Below are 23,105 nucleotides of genomic sequence, written 5' to 3'. Positions count from 1 at the left end.
CTAGTTTTCAATTCAAAGTGTGCAGTCTGTCTTTTTTGCAACCAACTTAATAAAACAATATTCCACAGTTATCACATTTACGTGAGCCAGATATAAGAATGTACCTCTATGCTTTTTATATTATGTGTTTATAATCATTATTTGTTCAGACTCCCTTTATTTATGTTTATTTTTTCATTTATTTTCTTTGTTCTGTTTCATTTTGTACAGTATTACATGGCACATTATGTAATACTGTATGTTTTGTGTACTTCCCTTTGCATAAAAAAAAGAAGGTACAATTCAATTGTGTTTCTGAGAAATCCATTTCTGGTGGTTAATTATAATTAGGATATGATGTTTGAATTCAATTCATGTCATTACGGAAAATAAAGGAGGTTTTGTTTTGTCATGCAGTTTTTTACTTTAGATTAAGCATTCCCTTACTTATAATTTCAAAGATCCATTCTGTAACACAACTGTCAGCAATACTCTGTCAAGACTCATTATCATTATGGATTCTCCCAAAGATATATTCTGCATAATGACATGATTAGTTGTCTCTCACATGTGTTTGTCTGCGTGCTCTGAACTAAACCAAGGTCTTACATTAATTATATTTCAATGCCCTGATTGAGTAAAGCAATGTGCCCTTTTCTTTTTAATAAATGTCAAAGCAGATGCATTTGTGGAATCTGAAAGGCAATTCAACTATGAATAGCCTGCTCACAAAAGTTGTATTAAATTATAGAAGTGCATTGGTCCAGAAAAACACTTCCATTTCCTATCCAATGACTGACAGTTCCATCTTTCCCTTTCCTTGATGTTTAGGGAAATACATTAAATAAATATTTTGTATTGTATTATTTTTTATTATTATATTATTCTGTATGGACAAAAGTAAGATTATATCCCATCTCTATCCACTGAGCACATCTGGGATGGCTGGCCAAGCTTTACAAGTGTGTTCACATTTGTAAACTGTTTCCGCCTACAGCAGGTTTTGGAAAAGACATTGGAAAGTCATACTTTATTTATGATGCGTAGTACACAACATTAAGAATTTAAGAGGACTGGGCAGCGAATTGTGTCAAACGATAATGTGTAGATTTACTTTATGGGCATGTATGCTAGAGGGTTGCTTTAAACTAGCTGCACATCCACTTCCAATTGCATCAGTGCTAATACTTTAAACACAGCAGGGATAACTACATTTCAAATATTTCCTCCGGTTGCACACAGAAGCTTTTCAAATTGTAAGGGTGGTGGAAATAATCAATACAGCATAGCATTGCGATACTTTACGTGGCGATATTGTATCGATACACGGACGCCAAGTATAGATATTTTATTATATAAACTATTCATATTGCAAATCCAAATTTCAAGTTTTTGGTAACAATTTATTTTTTGATTCACTAAATGGTGCTGAGCTTTTTCTTGTGCGGTCATGGCCATGGGTAAAGTAAGTGGGATTGGCAGGAAATTAGTCAAAACAAAGATGTGATTCCCATCCCTATCAAATTGAATGACATTACATAAAGCTCACTTAAATTACCATATGTTCAGGGATGACTTTATACTAGGGTTAAAATAATTAACCAACACAATGACACTACTTGGATTAGGAAGTGATAAAGGTTATGGCCATTTCCAAGACAATCTGCAGACATTGCAGCTTGTTCCTATTACACCTCTCCAGCTGTAGTAGAATAATTACACATCAAAGTGCAAGACCTCACTGAACATGATCAATTAAAAGGGTTAGCTGTTTAAATCTACTCTTCTTTGGTCTGCCTTTTACATCACAGTTTTAAATCAAATACGATCAATATATTACTGCTATTGAAAACATTGTCAATACATCATTTTCTAGTGGAGAGGAAGAGGAAACCCTGAAGCAGTCTGCAAGAGAACAGGGCAAGATTTATTATACAGAGAGAGGACACCATAACACTTTAAGCCATAAAGCTACACAGGAAAGGCTTCAAAATAAGTAGCCTAAGTCAGAGTCCAGTCCTAATGAGAATGTGTTCCCTTGTTGTAGTTGAAAATTACTTTTCACAGAAGGTCCCCATTCAACTTGACAGAGCATGGGCAGTTTTACCAAAAATACTGTGGGTGCAATGGATAGTTTAAAATGTGCTAGGCAGATGGACCTATCCACACGGTGCCCTACGGTATATATTAAAGGTGACCTATCATGCAAAATGCACTTGTGTACATCTTTTATACATGAATATGTGTGAATGCTGAATGCTAAATGTTTTGAACTCAGCTGTAGGCTACTATCAGTGCGTTTGCATTTTGATATTAAGATTATTTGTTATTACTTGGTTCATTGAGAAAAAGAACAACATCTCCTGGAGGTTTTATGTTAAACACTTACCTGAAAGACTGGTGCTAAATTAGCTAGTTCGGCAGTTCCATCAGTGCGTGTCTCACAAACTCTCCACAGTTTTACGGGTTCGTTCCTCATATAACAATACCGGATCTATTCGGGACTTTTAAACATTTGCTTGGCTAACGTCCCGTCGCTTTTGGATAGCTTCCAACACAGCAATATGCTCATGTTGTATTTTCTTTTTCATTTGGACTCAGGTGTGCGTAACGTCAACTATCCAAGCTGCCAATGGCTGCTTCTCCTACCGGACATTTTCGGTATGACGTCTACGGTAAATAAGTGTTCATAAAGTACAAAAGGTAAGTATTTTAAATGACTGTTGAATGACATAATGCCAACCGAAATTCTTAATAGTTTCCAGTGTGTCCGTACTGTTGTGTTTGTTTATTGAGTGATAGTACATACGGAAATGTGCTTAAACTTATTTGTTTGCCTCGGTTTTTACCTCATCGGTGGCTGCTGTTTCATTGAGCTTACTGTGTTGTATGGGTAGTGAAAGGTTGGACTCTCCACAGTGTATGGTTTGTTGTCACTGCAACATGCCTCTATTTCCTCTAATACCAAATAATTAGACATTAACTGTGGGCGGATGTAGTTTGCATTATAAAATGCATTCCTTTCACCTACTTAAAGGTAGGGTAGGTAAGAAGAGTGAGCAAGAATTTGAAAGTACACAACCGAAACAAATCTGCCCCTTGCTTCAGACTTCCTTAGAGAGCCCCTCCTCCAACACACACGAACGCGCCCATGACCAATGAGGGCACGAGATAAGTTTGTGCACAGATGGGAGGCTGACAGGCCATTCGTTATTTTAGCCGGGCCGGCTCAGATGATTGGTCGCGCTTTTTACAGCGCCACGGCTTCCACAGATGAAATATTTGTATGTATTTATTGTCAAAGCATTTAATGTATTCATTGCTATCGGGATGTTAAAAGCATTCCATGGGATATAATAAAAAGTGTTTCTGAAGTGAATTACCTACCCCACCTTTAATGGTCAGTGATCGGTGTTTTATTTTGGAATTCAGCACCGAAAGTGACGGTTTTTTTCTTCTGAATTGACTGTGGATCAATCCAAGGGCGCTGCAAGGCACTACAGTCTGTGTGCGTGCGGGGAGAGACGCATCTCTCTTCTCATCATTTTAGTTTTTCTTTTAAGTTTTTTATTAATGAACTCTGTTTTGCTGTGTTTACATCTGGAACTACGTATTACGAGTGTGATTGCCATGGAAAACCAACATTTTACAGGGAAGGTTACACCGGGAGAGGTTTTACGCATCGCACATCTTGGAGCATCGAGAAGGAATGCAGTGTAGACGAATATAAAAATTGGACACTGTATAAGAGAAACTGCGCTCGGCGTGTGGTTTGTACACAATGAGGTACGGATTGGTGGTTCTCGCTGCTGGATTTACAGCTTTTCTAAGCTTTAGCCTCCTCGCTGTGGCTATTGGGACTGATTACTGGTACATTATCGATGTGAATAAACCCAACTGCTCAGGTCCAGACGACATGAGTTCCCATTCTGGACTGTGGAGAATTAATGAAGGTATGTCAACTCCTTAAGCGTGTAGTTTACAGTTTTTAAGAGCTTTTAGGTTAGACTGTGTATATCCTTATACTCAAGCAGGTTAATGTGTGAGCTGTAAAATCTGATAGTGCCATAATTTTTCCAGAATAACTTTTGCGGTGCTTCTCACCTGAGGTCCTTTTGAGATACCTTTATTATGTGGCATTGACACTGCTGTGCGTAAACCGCTTGTTCTCACAGTTGATGTCACTGTCAGTGTCTTTGCTGTTGACAAAAAAAGAATTGAAATCAATAATATACTGTGGATTACATGTGATGCCACATTGTTCATGGATAGGTGTCTTTCTCATGTTGCTGGGTTACCATGTCAATTGTCAGCATCAGTTCACAGCATAATTATCCTTGATTTCTTACATACATACACAGACACACACAAACATGAGTGTACTAATGCATTTCAGAATATATTCGTTCATTTCTGTCTTTTAGAAAAATGACTGTGAGATGTATTCAATCAGATTCAACGAACAATCCCAAAATGAGTGAAAAACAGAGAAAATCACAGTGTGACCCTCCTCAATAAGTGGCTCTAATCAACTTCATAGAATGTTTATTCAAGCGACCCAGCTCAAATCTGTAGACGCCCCTACAGACAGCTGCAGACGAACGTGCAGGAAACTTCCAATATATTTTACGGTAATTAGTTTGACACAGCTTCAATATAATCTGCTTGTTGGCTGCACTGTTTGAGGTCCCAGATGTGTCCAATGTGTTGCTGGTGCCACCCGTAGTTCACACACTAAATGCCAAGTAATTAAACCAGTGAAATAACCCTGGAACAAGCACTGACATAATTGTTGTTATGGTATGCACTGGATTAGCTCACAAAAGCAGAAACTGCGAAGACATGCCAAACTGTCACATATGCAGGGGGTGGGTAAATATGTGTCATACAGAGACATCTTTAATGGTTATTTTTATTAAAAAATCTAATGTTTTGAATTTTTAAATATGTTGATCATTATACAATTCTTGGATAAAGCTGTTTGGTAGCAGTTCTTGCCAGACCTTTTTGTCCACATGTCTTGTTATGTGTAACCTTTTCCCTTGACTTTTTCAGGGGCGAACATGAGCTCCGTCATCCCTTCCTTCACAGCAAACATGTCCAGTCTGTCAGAAGTGGAAAAGCACCTTCTTGGTGAGTGGTTTTGTTTGTAAAATGGCAGTATATAATGAGTTTTTCCTGACAAAAGTTATTTATAGGGGGCTGCTGAAGAAATGACATTTTCAAGCAGCAATATGCTGTCGGAAAATCCAATCAACAAGAAATACCTTCAGCAAACATAAATATTCTTTTACAAAGGATGAAGCATTTGGAAGTCCCTGTTTGCAACTTTGAAAATCAAATAGAGAAAGAAATTGTCCACAGTGACAGAAGCTATAAGCAAGTCTCAAGACTATTTTTGTTGATTTTCATACTCAACTCCAAATTGCTCCCCAAAAGGTAGAAAATAATCTGAAAATGTAGTGAAATTGATTGCATGCACTCAGCAGTATATCTAGTAGACCTGGCGTTAAGGCACTTTTACAACAAAGACACAGTACAGTCTTAAAGGCACAATAAAAGGTTATGTGTTGTACATGAATGTGTGTTTGCAGGCTTGCACAAGGTGGTGGTCATCATGTTGCCCCTCAGCCTGGTGCTGCTGGTGTTCGGCTGGATCGTTGGCCTCGTCAGTTCGTTGGCCTGCAGTCCCAACCTGCTGGCTGGGTCCGCCTCCTACTTTCTCTTCTGCAGTGAGTCCCCACAGATTTATTTTTCTTCTCTGAGCCTGTGGCAATTACATGTATAGCTGTGTGTGGGGTGACTTTTGTCAGTATGTAATATGTAAAGCACAAGATATTGTGTGGGCAGTACAATATGCACATCATTTGTGCATGTATGTGTTAACCTTTAAAAAATTAAATTACAACTGATTGGTCTCTTGTTTTATTTGTTTGACTTAATCTCTTAAGGCATGGCCTAGGAAAAAAATGCCTCAAATTTTTTACAATTTAATCGTTTATTTGACAATGCACATTAATGAACACTTAAAACAATAACAAACCAAAAACTGATCAGGAATGGCCGTCAAACGTAAGGCTTTTCTGCATGAATTGTTAGTAAGCCTATTGCTATTACGATTCCAGAGTGAATGGAGATACAATGATGGAAAAAATAGATTTGTATACTCACTTCAATATCCCCATAACAACTATTTGATGGATGATGATATAACTGAATGGCTTCTACTTTTTACTACAACTGTAAATGTAAATGAGATGAAAACCGTTTTTGATACAATTTATGAATATGTGTTTTGGCCAAGTTTACCGTTTCCATGTTGACCGTTAAATGGCAGTTTTAAAACAGAACATGTTTATTTCCATAAAGCCATGTTACAAATAACACACATCTCCTAAAATATTGAAATAGTATAGGAAAAACAAAGGAAATGGATCAATATTTATGCATGACTGAAGTTTCATGCTATAAAGCCAGGCTGAATATAACAATATATGGCTTGATAGTGCGAGTGCCTTACTACAGCCACCGTTATACCAAAATACTTCTTATAAGACAGTGTGGACAATATACAGTTAGTTTAACATATTCTGGAGGCTGAAGATCCCATGTTTTCAAAACAGTATAACGTGCATATCTCCTTTTTAAAAGTTTCGAAATCTTTGTAACCACACCACAGAGTTGACCCGGTAAGGGGCAATGAGAAAACAATGATTAGTGTTGTGTCGATATTATATCTTGCAGTGGACTAGCGAGGTTTGTTATATGTTGAATCTGCAGCTTCTAATACATATTTCAGTGTGGAGCCGACATTTAAAATCCCATTGGAGTCCGGTAATGATCTTTCTGATCACACTGTTATATGAAGGGGGGAAATTGTGTTTTTATCGGGAAATAATGAGAAAGACAGATTCAAGACGTTGTATTCAATCTGTCACAGGTTGTGAATAGACACAGGATGCAATTATACTAGCATAAACGACTGTAAGAGCTTAGACTCCCATTAGCTAAATCCCAGTTGTGACACCCTTTATCTAACACTAGAAAGGTGTGAATGAAAACCGTTGGTAGGTATGATCTACTGACAATGAATTCCTGGTATTATCTTGACAGATTTGCATAGTATAAAACATAATTGCAAGTCTGTTCCTAATAACCCTGAACATGATTTCAGATGAAACCATCCAACATTCTCACTATGGACATGGACATTATTATCATTATTGATCATGTGGATAGATTGCTGAACAAAATTGCAGAAGCGCTTGTTCTTGATTAAAAGATTCAGTCAGACTTTTCCCTTGGATCATCAGGGCACATTATCCTGTCTCAGTCTGCTCCAGATTGTGTCCCTATAAAAAAAATATCACAACCTTTTTGTTAATCACATAAACATTCAATTAGAGATATTAAGCGCCTCACACAAAGTATTGTTAATCACATAAACAGTCAATTAGAGATATTAAGCGCATCACATAAAGTATTGTCCCGTTAATCTCAAATCAGCAAAAATGTCCTACGTTTGGTCTCTACAGTCGGGAGACCCAATCTGCCCAACCGTTCCTTAAATGGCAGTCCAAGGTTATGCTTTCATTAGCAATACAGTAATAGAAACAGCGCTTTTTCTCCTTCACTTTGAAGGGTTCAGCTGTTGAACCCTCATGATAAATAGAATATCCATCAAAGAAAGCATTTGATTAGGTCCAAGCTCCAAGGGAATGAGTTTGAATCTCGATCCAGTTGAATGCATGAATCTGTCACAGAAGTAGATGATGGTATTATTTGATATACTACGCCATCTCTGCTGACAGGCCGAGCCTTTGATGTCACAGAGCAGAGACTGCTTATGTAATCTTTTACCAAACGTCCGATCCACATCTGTACATCCAAGCACCTGCAAGCATCCACACGCTTCAACTTTAGCTGCCTTCGATCCATGGTTAAAAGAAAAAAGGGTATTGCAAAGCAAAATACTCCTAAAGTGTATTCATGGTCCAATGTTTAAAAACATCCACATTGGTGAGGTTTAAATTCAAAGTGTTAAGATTAACCAGAACCAGACAAACAGATGTCTAACATACACACCAAGCATTATATTACATGCAATTTGATATATTTCTGTAGATCATCAAAAGGATATTACAACTAAGTGATTCTCATATAGGTTTTTGGAAAGAAGGCATCCTTCTCAGTGTGGAATAATGCAACAATCCCCCATGCATATCTCTCTCTAACTCTAGATTAGGGTCCTACTGCAAAGGACTATAAAAACAATTGCATTGAGAGAAGTAATCTACAGTATAGGATGTAGTCGTAGCTCACAACCCCCCAATGGTTTGTTCATTGTATTTGGTGGTCATACCAAGTCAAATTATATTTCTTCTGGTGCTGTGCTTCAGAGAACTTTAAGTCTTGAGATCTGCTTTCGTCAGAAAAACATCTCTTACAATCTAGTCCAACAAGAGAGGTAATAGACGAGAAGTAATTCAGATTCATTAGAGTTTCATTAAATAACTTTCAACTTTCAACACTGATAAATCACTTATTTTCTACCTCATTTATTTCCATACATTGGATCAGAACAATATGGAAAATGTTGACTTCAGTGCTTTTGCGAAATCAGCGATAAAGCAGTATCAGTTGGTACCTCTTGCAGCCTCAGACTCTTTTGCTCAATTGCTTGCTCCAGGACAAGCAGATCCAGCCATCTCTCCCTGAGGCCTGTACTACGAAGCCGGATTTTCGCTTAGCAGGCTAACTTCAGGGAAAACTCTGGGTTTCCGGTCCTACGACGCAGGTTATCTTTTTAGCGGGCTAGATCTCCATGGTAACTGCTGAGCGGCTAACCTGGTCCGGAGCAGGTTAGGTTGCAGGCTAAGAGATCAACTCAGTGAAAGCACCGCCTGCTGACCAATCAGAGCTCAGTGTGCAGAGTTTAAAGCGATCATGTTATATTACAGCAGAAAGGAAATACAGAAAGACTGCCGTTGCAGGAAAGACGGCCGGCAAAAATCACCGACTGTGTGAACGTGAAAATGAATAGAATATCACCTCCCATCTTCAGAGCAATCTGACTATTATAACATTAGCGTTAAGAAAGCTTACTTAAATATCTGCCACAACATAAGTAACCGGATCAGAGTAACATTACGTACAGTCCGCGGCATATCACATCATAATGTATCATATATTTCCTTATCTGAGTCAGCTTCTTGAGCCGTATCTGGCCGTGCAACACTCACAGTGTCACATACTGTATGCAGAAGTATTATTTTAAAGGGGACCTATCATGCAAAATGCACTTCTGTACGTCTTTTATACATGAATATGTGTCCCCGGTGTGTCAGGGAACTCACCAAGTGTCAGAAAACACAACCCTCTCTTTTCCTCCATACCCAAATCTCTAAAAACGGGGCTGCAACGGAGCTGATTATTATTTGAATTTTTCTGACGTCAGAAAAGGGGTGCTCCGCCTATATGGGCAACTCTCCACCTATCAGGGGAATGAGCGACCGCTCAAACGCGCTGGAGACGCTGTAGTACATATGCCAGGCCTGTAAGTGGCGCTGTAGTCTGCCACAAAAGCAGAATCAGCCCTTGCAAAAACAGGGCTGGAAAAGAGCAAATAGAGCGAAATGAGGCATGGCTAAAATGCATGATCTGTTTGGTATTTTGAAAAAAAAACTTCACAGACATGTTTTGTATAGGTTTGGCCTTACAATATATGTTTCAAATATAGCATGATAGGTCCACTTTAAGCAACACATTAAGTTGACGAAACACTCGAGTCAAATGTAATTAAAGTCAGATCCACTCGTGTCTTAGACGGGGCAGTGATATCATAAACCTGTTAATGTACGCATTCAAATACTTTTTCTTTTTCCAGCTGTATTCACCTTGCAGGTGCAACTACTGTATGTGGCTTTTATCCTGGATAAAGTGTTTAAGTCATGGATGTTTAAAGTTTAACGTCTTCATATTTGTCTAATATTATAGTAAAGGAAGTATGACGCGCTGCGCTGTCAGTACGCTTGTCCATTTTTGTTATTGGTCGAATGCTCCAAATACCACCCCTTTCATGTGAACGCGAACCTAACTAGATAGGGCTTGAGCGATCCACTTGATAACGTGCGTCGTAGGACCGCTTAGCGAGAGCGCATATGTTTTGGATTAGGCCAACCGGCTAACTCAAACATATCCATGTTGAACCGGCTTCGTAGTACAGGCCTCTGATGGGTTTGCCCATTCACTGCAACTCTCCTTCCCTTGGAAGACAGGTTATCTTGTGTGGATACTAAGACTTGAAGGGCCTACACATTTAAAGGAATAATTAAGGAAAGCCCCTTGTATCCGTTCATTATGTATATCAAAGATGTATCAATAAGTGATCTTTAAGAGGTGATAATGGGCAGATTCTCTACCATATTTGGGCAGAGCAATGCTAGCCTTTTCCCTCTGTTTCTAATCTTAATGCTATGCTTATATTCTTGCTCTAGCTTCATACTTGAAGGACAAATATGAGAGTGATATCTAATTTGAATCCCTGCGGGAAAATGATATCTCGAGATTTCTGGATGTATAACACATGTAGTAATTTTGACAATAAAGCTGACTTTGACTTTGACAAGATGATACTATTCCTTTAAAGACAATAAGCTCTGGTTTTATATCAGTGACTTTGACAAATTCATTAGAGCTTGCTGCCAAAACACAATCTAGCAAAGAGAGAAAACAAACAGTGATTTGGGGAAGCTAATTTCCCTCTGCCAATGATTGAAGATTATATATTTTTTAAATGAAAAACATGCAATGCTTCCAGCTAGTTACCTTCATTGATGTAGTTGAGTTTGAGAATCCAGGCTGAAGTCTGATGCATGCGCCCATACGAAGCACTAATCAATGAGCAACTGAGTGTAAGACAGACAGTGTTCCTGAGTGTCTGTACAAATCGATGGAATTACTTCATTTGCTTCCAGCAGACTTCAATTACCACTGTAGTTTAACAACATTACGTTTAGTCTATGCTGATGTATGTATCCTTTATTTGACCCAGAAGGTCTTATTGAAATACAAGTTGTCCTTGGTACTTGTTGACTATGTGAAAATAAATGGAAAGCTTTTTATAAAATGGAGAACCCTGTATGCCTCCCAAAGCACTTTTCCTGACATTTGTACTTCCTAACATTTCTTTATTTTTTCCCCTCTCTACCTTCCTACCAATTGCGCTTACATGCCAATTACGCACACTACAGGAGAGGCATTGAGAAACAAACTCAGTGTTGATTTTTTCTCTCCGATTGCTATAATTGCCCAGGGTTGGGTTGATTGCAGCAGATGAGAGTTGTGATCTGGCATCCATGGTGCCACATGTGAGCATGTCGTGGTGACTACTCAGTATCTATAAATGTATGCTTGTTGGGTTGAATCTTATTGATTAGTTGTTTTGGAAAGCACAGCCATTTTTTTTATCAAGACTCATAATTATTCTGTTTGGTAACTTAAAGGTGGGGTATGTCATTTATTTCAGAAACACTTTTTGTTATATTCCATGGAATGCTCTTAACATCCCGATAGCAATGAATATATTAAATGCTTTGACAATGAATACATACAAAAATGTCATCTGTGGAAGCCGTAGCGCTGTAAAAAGCACGACCAATCATTTTAGCCGGCCCGGCTAAAATAACTGGATGGTCTACCTGCCTGTCAGCCTTCCATCTCGTGCACAAACTTATCTCGTGCCCTCATTGGTCATGTGTGCGTTTGTGTGTGTTGGAGGAGGGGCTCTGTAAGGAAGTGGCAGATTATTTCCGGTTGTGTATTTTCAAATTCTAGCGCACAATTTTTAACTTTGAGATTCTACTTTTAATATGGCTTTTAATTTGGGTTAACTTTCAACTTTCATGTTTTACTGTATTTATTCTGTTTAGCTTTTATTTCACATTTTTTCTTTTCTTTTTAAAATGGTTTTATTTGAACATATTTCAATTTCTTGTCAGCTTTAATTCACGGGCATTTCATTAGGATCACTGTAGATGTTTTATCTTGTTCTGTATTTATTTTAATATTGTTGTTATGTTTTCTGTAAAGCACTTTGGGCTGCTTTGTGCATCAATCAATCAATCAATCAATGTTTATTTATATAGCCCAATATCACAAATGTTACACTTGTCTCAGTGGACTTCAGTTTGTACAGAATATCAGTATGACAATACGACACCCTCTGTCCTTAGACCCTCACATCGTACAAGAGAAGGTGCATGAAAGGTGCTATACAAATATAATGTATTATTACTATACACATAAAGTTTATTATTACTAATAGTTACTCATTAAGGTTTGTAAGTCTTAACACCATCAATTGAGTCAAGTATGTTGGGAAAAGATGATTTACTTATTAATGCATTATCACCTAGGGCAGTGGTTCTCAAACTTTTTTCAATAATGTTCCCCCTTTGAAAAAAAAATTCAGCCAAGTACCCCCTGATCAGCGCAAACACAATTTGTTAAGGAAGAGGTACAGTATCCTACAGGGCTGCACCATCAGTGTCTGATTTATTAAAACAACAACATTGTAACTGAGAAACACTTAAATGCTACATTTAAAATGTTTACAATCCATCACTAAATTCATGGCAAACCAATTTTAACATCATGCAATAACACTAAGACGACATTAGTTCCATTGAACTGATCTTTTTAATAAGTTGTACTTACATAGTGAGAAACATGGGCTTGTGCTTCACTGAGGATCTGTGTCATGCTGACAGGGAGGCAACTGCAGTTATTACACTTCGCGTTTTGAAATATGTGTAACTCTGTTAATTATAAAACCCACACTGCTCAAACTTCGTTACTTTTCCTAAAATTGGTATATCTATTTATTTATTTTGGGGCGTGGGGAATGAAGAGAACAAATATATGAGCATTTTATGAGCATGGGATTTTGACCCCTCCTATAAACATAGCCTATGCATAATGCTGCGCTATACTTTGCGGCCACACGTCGTTGCCAAGCAACGCTTATTGTGTAGGTGTCCTTTGATAAGCAGGCAGTCATATAATTAACTAGAACTAGCTAGATCTGATAGATTTGGACAGGGCCGTTTCTAGCTATTTGGGGGCCCTATGCAAGATGCTGTTTGGGGGCCCTATTTTGTCAAACTACATTGGGAGGATTACAAAGCCTTTAAGATGATCTGTGGAGATGCATTAATCTGTTTACCTCTCTTAAATTCAAATTGAACATCTCAAGTTGACCCAAGCAATTGAAACTTACCGAAAATGATATTAAAAAAGGTAAACAATGAGGCTCCTCTATGTCAATAAATGAAAGAGATGCAGCATTTTCTCAAAAATGTTTACTTTACATTTTTCCTCCTCCTCAAAACTTCTGCTTCCTTGCTTTTTTAGAAGCAAAGTCATCAATAATGTCATCATATATAAGCTGCTTGCCAATCTCATGGTTGATGCTGATTATGGCAAGACCAGTGAGGCGATCCTGTCCCATGCATGACCTCAGGTAGGTTTTGATGAGCTTCAGCTTTGAGAAGCTCCTCTCTGCTGAGGCCACAGTCACAGGAAGAGTGCAGGCGATTCGCAGGGCAATCCACAGATTGGAATACAGTTCATTCAGGTTTTTTTTTGTGGATGAAAGAGAGGAGCTCCAGTGCAGTCATTTCACATGTAGGCAGGCTTGGCAGATTGGTAATTTCCAGAGCCAGCTCCTTTCCATCAATGTCACCTCCATCTCCAGTGCTTAAATGTGCTGCAGAGCTTGTCACACTGGTTGCACAATTCCACACCATCCAGTTTTTTGAAGTTGAGCAGCACTCCAAATCTGGCTCTCACTTCACCCAGAGTTTCAAATCTATCCTTTAAGGATTCAATAGTCGTGTCAACAACTACATTGAAGAATGTCGTTTCTAGCCTCTTCATGGCATCTGCAATAGGCTCGTCTGGGGCTTCATAGGCAAAGTGTTTTTTTGTGCTTCTCAGTCTCTTCTCTTTCCGCACAGCCTCCACATTCATTTCCTCACACATGTCTTTAGCAGTGGCCTGAGCTGCAGCAAAGCCAGAGTCTCTATAACTAGTCAGAGACATGTTTGCCTTTGTAAGGAGGTCAACTGCCACATCAAGCTGCATTGTGGCAGACTGCAGGAGCTTGCTAACATGGTTCACATGGTGAAGAATGTCATACCATACCACTGTGCAAATGAGGAAGCGGTATGACCCAACCTCTTCTGCCAAACTCTGTGCTTCAACCTTGGTCAGGGGATCTGTCACTTTGTCCCTGACCTCCAACAATGCCTCCCTTATGTTAGGGGCCTGGTACAGCACTGCCTCTATGCTGTTGACACGGCTCTCCCACCGTGTGTCACTCCAAGACTTAAGTGCAATAGTCAGATGTTCCTTTAGGATTGCCCATCTTTGTGGGGCTGCTGAGAAAAGGGTGTACAGTTTCTGTACATTACCAAAGTAGCTGATGGCATCTGTCGACGCTTTTGCTGCATCAGCCACCACCAAGTTCAATGAATGTGACACACATGGAACATAAAGTGCACGTGGATTTTTCTGGAGCAGCCTTGCTTGAACCCCTCTGTTCCTCCCCTTCATGTTAGCACCATTATCGTATGATTGACCTCTGCAATCATCAAATGGAATATTAAGCTCCTTAAGCCTGTTCAAAATCAAAGATGACAAACCAAGACCTGTTGTTTCGGAAGCCACAAGAAATCCTAGAAAGTGTTCCTTGATTGTGGGCGCTTCGTCCATTATGACAATCCTTATGATGACAGTCCTTATGATGACTGACATCTGCTCTTGGTGGCTTACGTCAGGGGTACAATCCAAAATGATTGAATAATATTTGGACTGTTTAATCTCAGTCACCATTGTGTCCAACATTTTCCCACTGATTGAAGCAATCAGTTCATTTTGGATCAGATTTCCAAGATAGCTGGAATGACTGAACTGGCCACTCTCCACACGCTCAATGTGCTGCTTCATGACAGGATCAAATTTAGCTAGAAGCTCCACCTCTTTTAAGAAGTTTCCATTATGTTGCTGGTGTAATGTGTTCGCTGAACCTCTCAATGCAAGATTTCTCTCAGCCAAAGATTGCATTATAGAGATCAGGCGGGTTAGGACATCTCTCCAGCGCCTCTTCTCAGCCTCTAAAAGTGTCCTTTCAGCTTGGTCTATGGTCTTTCCGGTTTGTAGACGCTGTTCAAAATCTTTCCAGGTTGCCATGAGGGTTGTGTGCTCTGGACTACTTTCGTGACTTTTCAGAAGCATGCCTATGCTGCTCCAGTTTGATAGTCCCTCTGTCATTAATTTGTAGTCCTTCCTTGAACATAACTTGCAGCAAAAGCAGTAAAGGGCATCGTTTTTTCTTGAGTAGATAAGCCAGGTCCGCTTTATCTTTTCCCCATTCACTAATGTTCTGTGGAAATAATGATGGTGAAAGCTCCTACCATCTTCTCTTGGAAAAGTGAATTGTTTATCAACCTGAAAAGGCCCTCTACCTACTAAATCGGTCCTAAAGGAATCGGGTAGAACTGATGGCCAATCAGCTGGATCTATTGGTGGACCAAAAGCTGGCTGCTCTGCTTGTAAGTCTGCAGGAGGAGCAAATGTACCTGTGGCATGTGGCTCAGGAGGTGATGAGAAGGATGGACCTGCTTGTGGCTCAGGAGGTGATGAGGAGGATGAGGAGGATGAGGAGGATGGACCTGCATGTGGCTCAGGAGGCGATGAGAAGGATGGACCTGCTTGTGGCTCAGGAGGTGATGAGGAAGATGAGGAGGATGAGGAGGATGAGGAGGATGGACCTGCTTGTGGCTCAGGAGGTGATGAGAAGGATGGACCTGCTTGTGGCTCAGGAGGTGATGAGGAGGATGAGGAGGATGAGGAGGATGGACCTGCATGTGGCTCAGGAGGCGATGAGAAGGATGGACCTGCTTGTGGCTCAGGAGGTGATGAGGAGGATGGACCTACATGTGGCTCAGGAGGTGATGAGGAGGATGGACCTACATGTGGCTCAGGAGGTGATGAGGAGGATGAGGAGGATGGACCTGCATGTGGCTCAGGAGGCGATGAGGAGGATGGACCTACATGTGGCTCAGGAGGTGATGAGGAGGATGAGGAGTATGGACCTGCATGTGGCTCAGGAGGTGATGAGGAGGATGGACCTGCATGTGGCTCAGGACGTGATGAGGAGGATGGACCTGCATGTGGCTCAGGACGTGATGAGGAGGATGGACCTGCATGTGGCTCAGGACGTGATGAGGAGGATGAGGAGGATGGACCTGCTTGTGGCTCAGGAGGTGATGAGGAGGATGAGGAGGATGGACCTGCTTGTGGCTCAGGAGGTGATGAGAAGGATGGACCTGCATGTGGCTCAGGAGGTGATGAGGAGGATGAGGAGGATAAGGAGGATGGACCTGCATGTGGCTCAGGAGGTGATGGGGAGGATGGACCTGCATGTGGCTCAGGAGGTGATGAGGAGGATGAGGAGGATGGACCTGCATGTGGCTCAGGAGGTGATGAGGAGGATGAGGAGGATGGACCTGTATGTGGCTCAGGACGTGATGAGGAGGATGAGGAGGATGGACCTGCTTGTGGCTCAGGAGGTGATGAGGAGGATGAGGAGGATGGACCTGCTTGTGGCTCAGGAGGTGATGAGGAGGATGGACCTGCATGTGGCTCAGGAGGTGATGAGGAGGATGAGGAGGATGGACCTGCATGTGGCTCAGGAGGTGATGAGAAGGATGAGGAGGATGGACCTGCATGTGGCTCAGGAGGTGATGAGGAGGATGAGGAGGATGAGGAGGATGGACCTGCATGTGGCTCAGGAGGTGATGAGGAGGATGAGGAGGATGGACCTGCATGTGGCTCAGGAGGTGATGAGGAGGATGAGGATGATGAGGAGGATGAGTAGGATGGACCTGCATGTGGCTCAGCAGGTGATGAGGAGGATGGACCTACATGTGGCTCAGCAGGTGATGAGGAGGATGGACCTGCATGTGGCTCAGGACGTGATGAGGAGGATGGACCTGCATGTGGCTCAGGAGGTGATGAGGAGGATGGACCTGCTTGTGGCTCAGCAGGTGATGAGGAGGATGGACCTACATGTGGCTCAGCAGGTGATGAGGAGGATGGACCTGCATGTGGCTCAGGAGGTGATGAGGAGGATGGACCTGCTTGTGGCTCAGGAGGTGATGAGGAGGATGAGGAGGATGGACCTGCAGCATCTGGCTCTGCTTGCACAAAGCACTTGAGAATTGTCCCTGCAAAGACAACACTCCTTAAATTAGCAAGCAAACTTTGTTGTTGTTTATTTTTAAACAGTCATCATACAAACATTAATTATAAACATATCACAATGTAAACTTATACAACAGTAATTAGTGACTGGAAAGGCTTTGGCAAAAAGCTTATATATGAATATCCTATATTCTTATTATTAAATCGAAAACAAAACAAATACATTATTCACATTTGTATCCCCCAAAAAAGCAATACAAACAATTTCTTGAAAACCAAAAAAAAGGTACATTTTTAAATGTACATTGGCTTTGTTCCATAACTTAACCTCAACAACCCCAACAATAGATACATATTATATATTTTCCATTACATTACATTTAGCTGAGGCTTTTATCCAAAGCAACTTACAATAAGTGCGTTCGACCAAGAAGACACAACCTTGAAGAAAACAGAATCATATAAGTACATCAGGTTTCATAGAGCCAAACATTTCAAGTGCTACTCAACTGGCTTTAGGTAAGCCAGTCCTTTATTAGTATAGAAGTGCTTTGTTAGCAATTGTATTGCTCGAAGTGGAGTCGAAAGAGATGAGTTTTCCTCTCTTGAAAAACAGACTGGGAGTGATTTTGACTTAGCCTGCTATACTCCAACACAGCAGGTGTCACTCCCATAGCACAGTCCATTTTGCATGACAATTTTATTTGAGCCTTTTCGTAAAGCAAACACTGTATTAAAGTGGGTTTATTCGCCTACAAAATACAAACAATCCTAGCCAACTAGCTCTTATCAATTAAGCTGAAGCTAACGGAGATAGCGGAGCTAGCTGAGGCTAGCGCAGCAAGCATGACTTGCTCAAAAGTAGCAAACTTGCTCAAACATTGGCTAACATTATAGCTACTCCCTCCACCCCACAAGTGAATTTACACCATGAACAAATGCCTTACCCTTATTCTCATCATGTGAGCGTTTTTCTTCTTCAGCTTTCTTCTTTTTTCTGAACCAGAGGGATATGTCCGTTTTGAAGCCATGATTATCCCATTACGCTCGCTATTCTACTGACGTGCCGCGGCTGAATCTGAACTTTCAGCTCGGGCCCCCTAGTGGCCGCCGGGGCCCTATGCAACCGCATAGTCCGCATATAGGAAGAAACGGCCCTGGATTTGGACTTAAACGCTAGTGAAGTATAACCGGACGGGAGAGAGAGATCAGAGATCAGATCAGCTGCTGCTGACGGAGAACACGCAGCTCTGCATGATCACAGCTCCGCAGCTGTAACGGACCGTTGAGTGGAGCAACATTAAATACACAGTTAGACCTAACACACTTAGCTAGTTTATCTACTCTGGAACTAGCTAAACTAGTTATAAATATATTTATTATTTACTGTTGGGTCACTTATTACAGGTTCAGCGAGCTGCACGAGACTGACGGGCTGTCAGGAGAGGGAGAGGAAAAGAGAGCGCCCCGTTTATTTTTCCCATTTTATTGTCCAGAATTACTGTAAACCTTTGAATAAAGTAGTTAATCTACTATTAGTAGTTTGTTTAAATGCATTACTTGTGTTTTTTTCTTTCTCATTAACATAACATAAATCTCACGTAGGCCTACCCCCTGCAGTACTCCAACGTACCACTAGGGGTCCGCGTACCCCCATTTGAGAACCACTGACCTAAAGTACACCATTGTAGAATATCTGAGGTTGAATACATCATGAGGATTATGGTGATTGACGAGGCAGTTTAAGGGTCACTCTTCATCATCATTACTCAAGATTGATCCATTTCCATGTTACAGGTGAGTTAAAATCTGTGAGGTTTTACTAGGGCTGCTCGATTATGGCAAAAATCATAATCTCGATTATTTGGGTCAATAATTGATATCACGATTATTAAAAACGATTATCCGTTTACTTTGAAAACATCCATTTATTGAAAAAAATAATTGCGATTAAAATATGATTAATTGAGCAGCGTTTTACTAATGGTTCCATCTGTTTGTCTCTGTGCACTCATAGGTATTTGTACACTCTCTGGGGTCTGCATCTACATCAAATACTCAAACCTGGCCATGGAGGAGTTCCAGCGGATGGTTTCTCCAGAGAACCTCGCCCATGTGAACGTGTCCTTCGGCTGGTCCTTAGCAACAGCCTGGCTCTCCTACAGCCTGGAGGTGGCCACTGGCCTGCTGCTCCTGCTAGCTGCTCGAATCACTCAGATGAAGGGGCGCTTTGACTCTGGTGTAGCCATTGCCATGTTATAGATAGATGTTTTTAATGCTCATGTGCATTTTGCAACCAACAACATGGTACTTTATTTATTTGTTGTATTGAAATGTATTGAACAAATTAAAAAGATAATTGTAATATCACCAGGGGGTCAAGGGAAGAGGCAACACAATGAAGATACAAGCTGGATTTACATAATTACAACCATATTGATGCTGAAAAGGAGCGCAGTTTTCACTGGCTCATTGTGAAGACAGCCTGTCATCCTCTCGCTATTATTTAATTTCCATTGTGCCAGTCCAATAATATTATAAATGTGTCCCCACAAACATAACAAAGTGGCTTACCTTTGAATGTTTCTTTGTAGGGTTTTTCAGTAATTTCCACCTTTTGTTGCTAGATTCCATTTGTATGCCAGTGACACTGTAAACAGCAGAGTGTACGGGTCACACTGAATTCAGCAGGAGGTTTTCTGTGAGATGTGTCTTGAAATACGATTGTAAATCATAGGGTCGCAGCTTCATCTACAACTCAAATGCAAACTCACTGCCCTGCAATATGAACACAAGTAAAAGGAGAATGAAGTTGTATGGGATCATTTCCTTTTTGACACTTGCTATATATATCTTTTGAGGACAAGTTCCACACCTACTCTATACTTATACTGCTTTTAAATGGGCTATATCAGTGAATAAAGGTATTTCATTCAAGTGAACCAGACAGGCAATTCATCCACATACTGTAGGCTCTGGCACACAGCCAGGAATGGTATAGTATGTTATGATAGAATAGCTGTTGCATTGTTGATCCATGTGGTATATCAATTTGCATATTACAGCTTTTGAAAAGCAGTTAGCGTTTAGTTGATGGACAATGTTGGCTTGTGACTTTTATTGAACATTTTAGTTTTTGCCTTCTGCTTAACAAACGTCCTACTGTATACCCATTTTACAGGTGAATGCATAAATAATGGAAGCAGGGCTGAAGATAAGTGCACTCCTGAGGGTGCTGCAAGTTGTTTTCAGCCGTATTTATTGTATGTACGTGTTGCTGCATGCTTTGCAGTAGTTAACAGCTAGATGTTGTATTAGTCTGTCTGTGCTGAATGAGACTTTTCTCTGCATACTGGAAGAAAAAATAGCAAATATAACTATATATATTATTGATATATGTATTGATGTCAAATGTATTGTGTTGGTGTCATTTTCTATTTAATGCTATTAAATGTCAGTGACACACTCTGTAATTACATTGTACAACATGTCTTAAAGATTGTTTGTGTTTTGAGACAATAAGACCATTTAAAACATTGGATAGTATGCTTCTCCATGCTCGTGTGTATTCTGTTCACAATTCAAGTGTGAGACAACAACTCTTGCAATTTCTCAAGTACAGCATGGGTTTAATTGTGATTGCCTGCCTCTGAATGTTAATGAATCACATCATGAGTAAGGCCAGACAAAAAAGCAAGGTGGGGATATGCTTGAGGTGAAAAACAATATCATGGCAGTGCAAAAAATGCAGACTCTAAAGCATTGAAAATGCATCTAAAATGGTGAGAAACATGCATTGTTGTTTTCAAGGAAAACTCCATAGGGTATCATTAGATAATTATCCTCATCCAATACTTTGGCATCCATAAACATCCCAGCTTTAAAGACATCCAGGCTTTAACATTAGTTGTTCATAGTATCTGAGTCTGCACATTGTGGCTTTCAAATGTTGTTGAAGCAAATTATACAAGTAAAATTAGAAATAGTTTATCCATTGAACATGTTTGATAAGGTCTACCACACGAGTGTTCCTGTTTCATAAAAATGAACACCTATCAACTACTAAGACATTCAGCAGGTGTTTATCTAGGATCAAAATGTTTTCTATAAACTGCCTTTAACCCACTGAGGAAAAGTGACTCATCAAAACATTTCAATTTTTCATTTTTAAAAGGCTCAGGGGGAAAATAAATGTAATCATACATGAACATATTGAGGTGATGCAGGCCATTATGTTAGGTGCACTTTCAACAGTTTGTGTTTTTAGTGATTTTTCATCACAATATGTGGACTAACTACTTTTAAATTAAACCTCATGGGGAAAAGCAGTGCTAATGTCTTTGCTCATGGCAGCGATGCTATTGCGTTAAAAGGTGTGCTTATGTCTGCCTGGGAGTGATTTGCAACATGATTTAAACCTCAGCCAGTGAATCAAAACTGAACCGAGAAACATTGTGTCCACTCAGCTGTTTATTTGGCAGCGACCTGCCTTGTAATCCTGTCTCAGTTGGTACAGAGAGCAGAAAACTATAAAGGAAGGAGTAAAGCACCGTGGCTCATCTTGCAGTCCCCCTTTTTATATTAAGGCTGCTGAAATCCCATTAAACTTTAACGGAACATAATAATTCAATCCACTCTAGCAGAAGAACAAACTTGGTGCTAAGCCATCACTCTTAAGTTTCTGCCCTTGACAGAGTTCTGTAATTTTGACTTTGACAACCTCTAGGCTATCAGTTTTAAGAATTTATTGTGGAAGCACAACCCTGCTTCCATCAGATCTCCTCTTTTTCTTTTTCCAACTCCTTGGGCTGCACATTTTTAAACTCCCAAACAGGCAATCGTCCAATACAGTCATAAATCAATTCTCTGCCTTGTAAGAAGGCTCTTTAAGTTGCCTTTGGTTCAATGTTACACTGTAAAAGAGCCTTTTGAACTGTATGTAATACCCAGCTTAATGAGGCAATTAGCTTCTCTGTGTGATTTTTCAAATACTTTTAATTAATTTTTAAGTGGCATTGCTTGAGCTTGCTTCAAGAAACCTCTGCGGGCCATTATACTGTAGCTTTTTCTCCATTTGTAGCTATGAGTAACTGTAATATAATATATATCATATCCTCCCTCTGAGTTCATATAACTAACTGAACCCTTATGTGCATAGGTCTTTTACCACATTCAAAGCACAACTAATACTGTATGTAAAGGTAATAAACCATGTTATTTTCTTAAGCGATAATATCTGAAGGACGACTATTCTGATATCAGCCATAGGGCTTACACTGAAAAACAGATGTAAAAAGTGAATCACTGCACCAAGGGTAACAATCTTTCTACTGAATGGCGTACACAGTAAGAATTCGACCTTGTTGAGAGCAATGATATGAATAGAATAGAATAGAATCGGAGGGATGAAACCCCTCTGCAATGGTCACACATGCAGAGCACACACACTTTTTGAGTGAATTAAAACATTTCAATGAAAACAATGAATGTATGTAGTGAAGAAGGATATAAAATGAATTGGCCATTTTAGGTTTGGAATTTTTTTTCAGCAAACCTGATATTATGTTTAACCGGCTTTTGTTAGGGATTGTGTCACATATTCATTTTGTGCTCATTTGTGTGTGTGTGTGTGTGTGTGTGTGTGATGTCTGAGGATTGAGTGGTCTCATAAACAGAAGAGGGACAGGAAACGTGTGTAAGATGTGTTCTCTCTTACCTGGGAGCCACTTGGAAAGTTAATTAAACCTGTCCCTTGCTCAGTGAGCACCACTAGTAATGGGATCATTCTAGAAATTGAAGATCAGTGTGTCTCATGTTCATTTATTTCCTGGGATGAATTGGTGGAATAGCTCACACAA

General features: G+C 40.1%; 1 protein-coding gene across 1 annotated transcript; it reads left to right on the top strand.

Moving 5' to 3' along the window:
* Positions 1–3,685: 3,685 nt before the first annotated feature.
* Positions 3,686–20,787, top strand: LOC117548325 (transmembrane protein 235). The gene is made up of 4 exons (XM_034219507.1): positions 3,686–3,932; positions 5,035–5,112; positions 5,574–5,711; positions 19,265–20,787. The coding sequence occupies exons 1-4, from the start codon at positions 3,761–3,763 to the stop codon at positions 19,507–19,509; spliced, it is 633 nt and encodes a 210-aa protein (XP_034075398.1). The 5' UTR covers positions 3,686–3,760; the 3' UTR covers positions 19,510–20,787.
* The last annotated feature ends 2,318 nt before the right edge of the window (positions 20,788–23,105 follow it).

This window comes from Gymnodraco acuticeps, unplaced genomic scaffold, assembly GCF_902827175.1.
Source record: "Gymnodraco acuticeps unplaced genomic scaffold, fGymAcu1.1, whole genome shotgun sequence".
In the NCBI taxonomy this organism is placed as follows: domain Eukaryota; kingdom Metazoa; phylum Chordata; class Actinopteri; order Perciformes; family Bathydraconidae; genus Gymnodraco; species Gymnodraco acuticeps.
Note: the sequence above shows the minus strand (reverse complement) of the source record. Positions and strands in the feature narration are given on the sequence as shown.